This window comes from Scardinius erythrophthalmus (genome assembly GCF_964197995.2).
Source record: "Scardinius erythrophthalmus genome assembly, chromosome: 25".
NCBI lineage: Eukaryota > Metazoa > Chordata > Actinopteri > Cypriniformes > Leuciscidae > Scardinius > Scardinius erythrophthalmus.
This window is the reverse complement of record NC_138245.1, coordinates 32,233,762-32,245,314: the sequence shown is the minus strand read 5'-3', so window position 1 is coordinate 32,245,314 and position 11,553 is coordinate 32,233,762. Positions and strand designations below refer to the sequence as shown.

General features: G+C 50.1%; 1 protein-coding gene across 1 annotated transcript; it reads right to left on the bottom strand.

Annotated features, from left to right (window-relative positions):
* Positions 1-6,078: 6,078 nt before the first annotated feature.
* On the bottom strand, positions 6,079-11,332 carry gpr137bb (G protein-coupled receptor 137Bb; the record flags this gene model as incomplete). The annotated part of the gene is made up of 8 exons (XM_081357707.1): positions 6,079-6,172; positions 6,974-7,095; positions 7,176-7,304; positions 8,052-8,201; positions 9,451-9,673; positions 9,749-9,798; positions 9,958-10,069; positions 11,058-11,332. The coding sequence occupies 8 exons, from the start codon at positions 11,330-11,332 to the stop codon at positions 6,079-6,081; spliced, it is 1,155 nt and encodes a 384-aa protein (XP_081213833.1).
* Between the last annotated feature and the right edge of the window lie 221 nt (positions 11,333-11,553).

The window sequence follows — 11,553 nt, the reverse complement described above, 5'->3', positions numbered from 1 at the left end:
CAGTACACACACCGGCACACACACCAGCACACACCAGTACACACACCAGCGCGCACACACCAGTACACACACCGGCACACACACCAGCACACACACCAGTACACACACCAGCACACACCAGCACACACACCAGCACACACCAGCACACACACCAGCACACACACCAGCGCACACACCAGCGCACACACCAGCGCGCACACACCAGTACACACACCAGTACACACACCAGCGCACACACCAGCGCACCAACCAGCACACACACCAGCACACACCAGCACACACCAGTACACACACCAGCTCACACACCAGCACACACACCAGCACACACACCAGCACACACCAGCACACACCAGTACACACACCAGCGCACACAACAGCGCACACACCAGCACACACACCAGTACACACACCAGCACACACACCAGCACACACACCAGCACACACCAGTACACACACCAGTACACACACCAGCACACACACCAGCACACACACCAACACACACACCAGCACACACCAGTACACACACCAGCGCACACACCAGCACACACACCAGCACACACCAGCACACACACCAGCACACACACCAGCACACACACCAGCACACACACCAGCGCACACACCAGTACACACACCAGCACACACCAGCACACACACCAGCACACACACCAGCACACACCAGTGCACACACCAGCGCACACACCAGCGCACACACCAGCGCACACACCAGCACACACCAGCGCACACACCAGCGCACACACCAGCACACACACCAGCACACACCAGCACACACCAGTACACACACCAGCACACACACCAGTACACACACCAGCACACACACCAGCACACACACCAGCGCACACACCAGCGCACACACCAGCGCACACACCAGCACACACACCAGCACACACCAGCACACACACCAGCACACACACCAGTACACACACCAGCACACACACCAACACACACACACCAGCGCACACACCAGCGCACACACTAGCACACAGACCAGCGCACACCAGCACACACCAGTACACACACCAGCACACACACCAGCACACACACCAACACACACACCAACACACACACCAGCACACACCAGCACACACCAGTACACACACCAGCGCACACAACAGCACACACCAGCACACACACCAGCACACACACCAGCACACACCAGTACACACACCAGCACACACACCAGCACACACACCAGCACACACACCAACACACACACCAGCACACACCAGTACACACACCAGCACACACACCAGCACACACACCAGCACACACACCAGCACACACCAGCACACACACCAGTACACACACCAGCACACACACCAGCACACACCAGTGCACACACCAGCGCACACACCAGCGCACACACCAGCACACACACCAGCACACACCAGCGCACACACCAGCGCACACACCAGCGCACACACCAGAACACACACCAGCACACACCAGCACACACACCAGCGCACACACCAGCACACACACCAGCACACACACCAGTACACACACCAGTACACACACCAGCACACACACCAGCGCACACACACCAGCACACACCAGTACACACACCAGCACACACACCAGCACACACCAGCACACACACCAGCACACACACCAGTACACACACCAGCACACACCAGCACACACACCAGCACACACCAGCACACACACCAGCGCACACACACCAGTACACACACCGGCACACACACCAGCACACACCAGTACACACACCAGCGCGCACACACCAGTACACACACCGGCACACACACCAGCACACACACCAGTACACACACCAGCACACACACCAGCACACACCAGTACACACACCAGCACACACACCAGCACACACACCAGCACACACACCAGCGCACACACCAGCGCACACACCAGCGCACACACACCAGTACACACACCAGTACACACACCAGCGCACACACCAGCGCACCAACCAGCGCACACACCAGCTCACACACCAGCACACACACCAGCACACACACCAGCACACACCAGCACACACCAGCGCACACAACAGCGCACACACCAGCACACACCAGCACACACACCAGTACACACACCAGCACACACACCAGCACACACACCAGCACACACCAGTACACACACCAGTACACACACCAGCACACACACCAGCACACACACCAACACACACACCAGCACACACCAGTACACACACCAGCGCACACACCAGCACACACACCAGCACACACCAGCACACACACCAGCACACACACCAGCACACACACCAGCACACACACCAGCACACACACCAGCGCACACACCAGTACACACACCAGCACACACCAGCACACACACCAGCACACACACCAGCACACACACCAGCACACACACCAGCACACACCAGTGCACACACCAGCGCACACACCAGCGCACACACCAGCGCACACACCAGCGCACACCAGCGCACACACCAGCGCACACACCAGCGCACACACCAGCACACACCAGCACACACACCAGCACACACACCAGTACACACACCAGCACACACACCAGCACACACACCAGCGCACACACCAGCGCACACACCAGCACACACACCAGCACACACACCAGTACACACACCAGCACACACACCAACACACACACACCAGCACACACACCAGCGCACACACCAGCGCACACACTAGCACACAGACCAGCGCACACCAGCGCACACACCAGCACACACCAGTACACACACCAGCACACACACCAGCACACACACCAACACACACACCAACACACACACCAGCACACACCAGCACACACCAGTACACACACCAGCGCACACAACAGCACACACACCAGCACACACCAGCACACACACCAGCACACACATCAGCACACACCAGTACACACACCAGCACACACACCAGCACACACACCAGCACACACACCAGCACACACCAGTACACACACCAGCACACACACCAGCACACACACCAGCACACACACCAGCACACACCAGCACACACACCAGTACACACACCAGCACACACACCAGCACACACACCAGCACACACCAGTGCACACACCAGCGCACACACCAGCGCACACACCAGCACACACACCAGCACACACCAGCGCACACACCAGCGCACACACCAGCGCACACACCAGAACACACACCAGCACACACCAGCACACACACCAGCGCACACACCAGCACACACACCAGTACACACACCAGTACACACACCAGTACACACACCAGCACACACACCAGCACACACACCAGCGCACACACACCAGCACACACCAGTACACACACCAACACACACACCAGCACACACACCAGCACACACACCAGTACACACACCAGCACACACACCAGCACACACCAGCACACACCAGTACACACACCAGCACACACACCAGCGCACACACCAGCGCACACACCAGCGCACACACCAGCACACACCAGTACACACACCAGCACACACACCAGCACACACACCAGCGCACACACACCAGCACACACACCAGCACACACCAGCACACACCAGTACACACACCAGCACACACACCAGCGCACACACCAGCGCACACACCAGCACACACACCAGCACACACCAGTACACACACCAGCACACACCAGCACACACACCAGCACACACACCAGTACACACACCAGCACACACACCAGCACACACCAGCACACACCAGTACACACAACAGCACACACACCAGCACACACCAGCACACACACCAGCACACACACCAGCACACACCAGTACACACACCAGCACACACACCAGCACACACACCAACACACACACCAGCACACACCAGTACACACACCAGCACACACCAGCGCACACACCAGCGCACACACCAGCGCACACACCAGAACACACACCAACACACACACCAGCACACACCAGCACACACACCAGCACACACCAGCGCACACACCAGCGCACACACCAGCGCACACACCAGAACACACACCAGCACACACCAGCACACACACCAGCGCACACACCAGCACACACACCAGTACACACACCAGTACACACACCAGTACACACACCAGCACACACACCAGCACACACACCAGCGCACACCAGCACACACACCAGCACACACCAGTACACACACCAGCGCACACACCAGCGCACACACCAGCACACACACCAGCACACACCAGTACACACACCAGCACACACACCAGCACACACACCAGTACACACACCAGCACACACACCAGCACACACCAGCACACACCAGTACACACAACAGCACACACACCAGCACACACCAGCACACACACCAGCACACACACCAGCACACACCAGTACACACACCAGCACACACACCAGCACACACACCAGCACACACCAGTACACACACCAGCACACACACCAGCACACACACCAGCACACACACCAACACACACACCAGCACACACCAGCACACACACCAGCACACACACCAGCACACACACCAGCACACACCAGCACACACACCAGTACACACACCAGCACACACACCAGCACACACCAGTGCACACACCAGCGCACACACCAGCGCACACACCAGCACACACACCAGCACACACCAGCGCACACACCAGCGCACACACCAGCGCACACACCAGAACACACACCAGCACACACCAGCACACACACCAGCGCACACACCAGCACACACACCAGTACACACACCAGTACACACACCAGTACACACACCAGCACACACACCAGCACACACACCAGCGCACACACACCAGCACACACCAGCACACACCAGTACACACACCAGCACACACACCAGCACACACCAGCACACACACCAGCACACACACCAGTACACACACCAGCACACACACCAGCACACACCAGCACACACCAGTACACACACCAGCACACACACCAGCGCACACACCAGCGCACACACTAGCACACAGACCAGCACACACCAGTACACACACCAGCACACACACCAGTTGGCCGATGACTGAATGAGTTTTGACAGGTGACGAGTCTTTATACTTTTCATATTTTTTTCTTATAGGCACACTATGCAGTTTCCGTTTTTCTCAAACAGCGCCCCCTAGAGTTGCTGTGGAGTGCTTGTGTTTAACGTTACTGTCGTAAATCCCACTCACGCAGAGCCGTCTCTGCACTCTTCCGATCGCGCTCTCTTCGTTTTCTTCGTCGACTCTGTCATGATTCACGTCTGAAATGCGTGCTAGTGTCTTCCATAGAGGCTCTTCATTGTTGATGTATGTGACGTCGTGCCGTAAAGCAAGTCGTAATCCCCCCCCCCCCCCCGCTTTGCTATCGGGATAATTCGCCCTACTACGAGTCTTGCATAGTGTGCCTTTCATTTTATGTCGTCTTGTATTTGTGTGTGTGTACTGGAAGCTTGTGTGTGTGTGTGTGTGTGTGTGTGTGTGTGTGTGTGTGTGTGTGTGTGTGTGTGTGTGTGTGTGTGTGTGTACTGGAAGCTTGTGTGTGTGTGTGTGTGTGTGTGTGTGTGTGTACTGGAAGCTTGTGTGTGTACTGGAAACTTCATTTATCAAGAAAAATTCCTTGAGAGTGCAAGCAGTAAATCTCCTTCTGGTTCTGATCTTTACAACGGAAGTGAATCAATCAAAACTAACTTTATCTGGACAATAACTTTATTCTAGATCTGCTGTAAAGCCTGAACACTCTCTGTTACTGTAATCTCCTGTTATCACTGTAAAGCTGCTGTGAGACAGTCGATATAGTTAAAGCGCTGTATAAATGAAGGGAACTTGACTAGTGTACTACTTTTTATTGTTGCGCACTGTACACTGAAATCTAGTGCGCGGTGTGTTGATGCTTCATTCTGAACACAGCCTCGTTTAGAACCTCCGTTGCTCTGACTGGTTGCCATGGTGACATGCATTACTCTGGAGTCAGTTGCCATGGTAACTCGCACTTAGTGCGTCGTCGCATTGACGTCTTGAGCTTCCAGCGGCTCGTGCGTGTGTGTGTGTGTGGATGATGTCAGCGGTTTAAAGTGCGGTGCGTGTCAGATTTACACAGCTGTATGACTGTAGCATTAGCGGAAATGCTAGCGGTTTAGTGCTGCTGTTGCCACGGGCGACCGCTGATCGTCTCCTCCCAGATGGACCAGGAAACTGTTGCTTCTCCAGTCCGTCGACAAACTGGACAGAGAGAAACTCCAATCATCATGCGTATCACATGTTTATACACACACACACACACACACACACACACACACACTTATATATACTGTCGTTTTTTTTGTTACTTCAATAAATATGGAGTCATTGGAAGTCAAAATTAAAGAAAATGTCTAAAAGTTTCAGAATCAGGCCCATATAAATTTTTTATAATTTTATATAAAAAAATGGTTTGCTGATGTCGGTTAAAAGACATGGGTAAAGAAATTACATATTTGATCTTAATTATGTAAGTGTTTTTATTTTATGTTTATTATGACATTTTTATGATCTAATGTTTAGTAAGGTTTTTATTTATTTATAATAAGCAACTACTCAGACAGTCAGCATCAAAGTTTGTCTAAACATTTTTTTTTTTGTTACTACAGTAAAACCAGGTTAATCAGAAATTAAATTTAAGAAAATGTAAAAAGATTCTGAAAGATAATTTTTTTTAGTGAAAATTAAATTTTTTGGTATGAAAAATGTAATGTTTTTATGACACGCAGGTAAACATGAAATATTTCATCTGTTTAAGTAACTGTTTTTAATATGATTTTATAATTTATTTGAATTAACATTTTTCAATGATTGAATTAACTTTTATAATATATGTATATATATATATATTTCCCTATGTTTAGTGTGTGGGGGGGGGGGGTTCAGTTAAAATTTTTTATTTAATTTAATAATTTTAGTAGTTTTCATTTGATTTCAAGGCAACATGTCTAAGTTTGCTTCAGCTGAGTGTGTTGATCTTGCATTATTCCTGTGTGATGTCACCTGGTCGAGCTGGTCACCGGCTGGGACGCCCAGGCGAGGTCGTCGTCGCTGTCGTAGCGTCTGGGATTGTCGAAGAAGTACGGCCTGTTGGAGAACACGTGGCTGGGAATGGCAGAGCCGCTCTGGAAGCAACAGATCACAGTAGAATCAGAATCAGGTCCGGTGAGGAAGAGTTTTCCTGGTGTTCTGGTGTCCGGCTCACCCGCTCCTGTGCCGGCCTGCGGACCCGGAAGAAGAAGACCACCAGAGCCGTGGGCAGAAGCTCCCAGACGAACAGGATCAGTCCGAACACCACGAACCCGGCGTCGCCCAGGCTGGAGCGCAGATCCGCCTGCAGAAACACAGAACCAGCTGCTCGACCTCAGTCTGAACCAGTGTCGAGAGGAACTCGTTACTAGTAACTACAGTTACGTAATCAGATTACTTTATTCAAGTAACTTGTAAAGTAGCGCATTACTTTTTCAAATAAGTAACTCAAGTTACTTTGTTTTCCCATTTATTGACAGTCCTCATGTTGAGAGAAATCAGGAGTAAGTGCAGAAGCGTTGTGTGTGTGTGTGTGTGTGTGTGTGTGTGTGTGTGTGTGTGTGTAAACATGATGGTTATTGTAGTTCTGGGCTAAATGTGAACATTTAATCATCTCAATTGCACAAAAAAGAATCAGTATTCCTCAAAATGAATAAAAAAAGTGAAAAGCAAAATCAGAATCCTACGCAGACCTGCAATAACTAAATAATATTTATGCATTTAATCTCACTTTATTGACCAATACTGATTCATATGTTTATTCTGTGCCCTCTACTGTACATGCGTGAATTTGCATTTCCTTCAGCCTTATTATTTTTCCATTTTGGTGTGAAAGGGCCTTTACATTTGCCCGAAAATAGAACTTTGTTATAAACAATAAAAAAACAAGCCCAGCCAGGTGAGAAAAAGTAACGTAATGCATTATTTTTTTTAAAAGTAACTAAGTAATGCAATTAGTTACTTTTTAAGGAAGTAATGCAATATTGTAATGTATTACTTTTCAAAGTAAGTTTCCCCAACACTGGTCTGAAGACGTGTGACCGGCACCCACCTGATCCGACACGTTGTACCAGTCGTAGTCGAACGAGTTTATGGTCTGGATGTCGGTGAGAGCCAGAACCAGTAGATTATAACAGGCCCGCGACGCGTACAGGAGGATGACCGTGAGGCCGATCAGGGTCACCTGACACACCGACGTGCCCTGGAACACACACAACACTAATCCTTTCATTTATGATGACAGTCAGAGACTTTAATCAGACTGTAATCAGAGACTGTAATTAGAGACTTTAATCAGACTGTTATCAGACTGTAATTAGAGACTGTTATCAGACTGTAATTAGAGACTGTTATCAGACTGTAATTAGAGACTGTTATCAGCCTGTAATTAGAAACTGTAATCAGACTGTTATCAGACTAATTAGAGACTGTAATCAGACTGTAATTAGAGACTGTTATCAGACTGTAATTAGAGACTGTTATCAGACTGTTATCAGACTGTAATTAGAGACTGTTATCAGCCTGTAATTAGAAACTGTAATCAGACTGTTATCAGACTAATTAGAGACTGTAATCAGACTGTAATTAGAGACTGTTATCAGACTGTAATTAGAGACTGTTATCAGACTGTTATCAGACTGTAATTAGAGACTGTTATCAGACTGTAATTAGAGACTGTTATCAGCCTGTAATTAGAGACTGTAATCAGACTGTAATTAGAAACTGTAATCAGACTGTTATCAGACTAATTAGAGACTGTAATCAGACTGTAATAAGAGACTGTAATCAGACTGTTATCAGACTGTAATTAGAGACAGTTATCAGACTGTAATTAGAGACTGTAATCAGACTATAATTAGAGACTGTAATCAGACTGTTGTCAGACTGTAATTAGAGACTGTAATCAGACTGTAATAAGAGACTGTAATCAGACTGTAATTAGAGACTGTAATCAGACTGTTGTCAGACTGTAATTAGAGACTGTAATCAGACTGTTGTCAGACTGTAATTAGAGACTGTAATCAGACTGTTGTCAGACTATAATTAGAGACTGTAATCAGACTGTTGTCAGACTGTAATTAGAGACTGTAATCAGACTGTAATAAGAGACTGTAATCAGACTGTTATCAGACTGTAATTAGAGACAGTTATCAGACTGTAATTAGAGACTGTAATCAGACTGTTATCAGACTGTTATTAGAGACTGTTATCAGACTGTAATTAGAGACTGTTATCAGACTGTTATTAGAGACTGTTATCAGACTGTAATTAGAGACTGTTATCAGACTGTTATTAGAGACTGTTATCAGACTGTTATCAGACTGTAATTAAAGACTGTTATCAGACTAATTAGAGACTGTTATCAGACTAATTAGAGACTGTTATCAGACTGTAATTAGAGACTGTAATCAGAGTCGCGATTGAAGCTGAAGATCAGGTGTGGCTCTTGCCTTGGACTCCAGGTAGATGCTGGCGAGGGACATCTTGGCCACCTTGTAGAGGCAGACGGAGAGCGAGACGGCGCAGAGGACGAAGAGCGAGTCGTTGATGGTCACGCGCACCAGGACGATGGTCTTTACCGGCGCAGCGCTCGTCTTCACCAGCAGAGCACACGTCAGATTGACCAGCAGGAACAGCAGACTCACGCCCACGAACAGCAGATACAGAGGAAACCTGCGGACCAGAGGAGGCCTGAGGATGAGGATGAGGATGAAGAGGACAGAGGAGGATATCAGTGTAACAACTCACTTGTATTTCAGGAGCTGAGGAGAGAACTTCGACTTGGCCTTGAAGAAAACCTGCCAAAACAAGCTTGATTATCAGCACTGACTCACCAAAGACTGAGTGCTTTATGTGTGTGTGTGCGTGTGTGTGTGTGTGTGCCTGACCTGAGCGCAGTACAGGTTCATCAGGCAGGTGTGTGTGTGTGTGTGTGTGTGTGTGTGTGTGTGTCTGACCTGAGCGCAGTACAGGTTCATCAGGATGAGTGTGAAGAACTGCAGGCACACGGGGAGGCAGTAGAGCATCCAGAAGCTGAAGGGTCCGAGAGTGTTGACCGTCACACAGTCCCTGAAGCAGAAGGAGAACAGCAGCACTGTCAGGCGTGTGTGTGTGTGTGTGTGTGTGTGTGTGTGTGTGTGTGTGTGTGTGTGTGTGTGTGTGTGTACCTGAAGTAGAAGGAGAAGAGCAGCGCTCTCAGGCGTGTGTGTGTGTGTGTGTGTGTGTGTGTGTGTGTGTGTGTGTGTGTGTGTGTGTGTGTGTACCTGAAGTAGAAGGAGAACAGCAGCGCTCTCAGGCGTGTGTGTGTGTGTGTGTGTGTGTGTGTGTGTGTGTGTGTGTGTGTGTGTGTGTGTGTGTGTGTGTGTACCTGAAGTAGAAGGAGAAGAGCAGCGCTCTCAGGCGTGTGTGTGTGTGTGTGTGTGTGTGTGTGTGTACCTGAAGTAGAAGGAGAAGAGCAGCGCTCTCAGGAGTGTGTGTGTGTGTGTGTGTGTGTGTGTGTGTGTGTGTGTGTACCTGAAGTAGAAGGAGAAGAGCAGCGCTCTCAGGCGTGTGTGTGTGTGTGTGTGTGTGTGTGTGTGTGTGTACCTGAAGTAGAAGGAGAAGAGCAGCGCTCTCAGGAGTGTGTGTGTGTGTGTGTGTGTGTGTGTGTGTGTGTGTGTGTGTGTGTGTGTGTGTACCTGAAGTAGAAGGAGAAGAGCAGCGCTCTCAGGAGTGTGTGTGTGTGTGTGTGTGTGTGTGTGTGTGTGTGTGTGTGTGTGTGTACCTGAAGTAGAAGGAGAACAGCAGCGCTCTCAGGCGTGTGTGTGTGTGTGTGTGTGTGTGTGTGTGTGTGTGTGTGTGTACCTGAAGTAGAAGGAGAAGAGCAGCGCTCTCAGGCGTGTGTGTGTGTGTACCTGAAGTAGAAGGAGAAGAGCAGCGCTCTCAGGAGTGTGTGTGTGTGTGTGTGTGTGTGTGTGTGTGTGTGTGTGTGTGTACCTGAAGTAGAAGGAGAAGAGCAGCGCTCTCAGGCGTGTGTGTGTGTGTGTGTGTGTGTGTGTGTGTGTGTGTGTGTGTGTACCTGAAGTAGAAGGAGAACAGCAGCGCTCTCAGGGCCGCCCACAGGAGACACAGGAACAGGAACACCGTCTGGAAGCTGAAGCGCTTGTGTCGGTACCGGAGCACGAGCCACAGCTGAGCGTAGATGAAGCAGAAGAGCGCGCAGTAGAAGAGTGTGTAGAGCAGCGTCAGGCCCAGCTTCACCAGCGGCGGGATCGAGGGCCGCAGGCTCTGAGGAGAGAGAGAGGCGTTCGATCCCGATCTTCCCTGAGGATTCTCCATCACGCTGTTCTCCATCAGCCTCGTCTGCAGTCATGAGGAGGAGAGGAGCATGTGACCCGGAGGAGGGGAGTCTGATTGGCTCTGTGGTGTGAGGAGAGAGCGAGAGATAGAGAGAGAGAGAGAGAGAGACACAGAGAGAGACACAGAGAGAGACACAGAGACTCTGTCACAAAAAGAGGGAGGAGTCGACTCAACTAATCAGTGATGCGCTCACACACACTCGCACACACACTAGT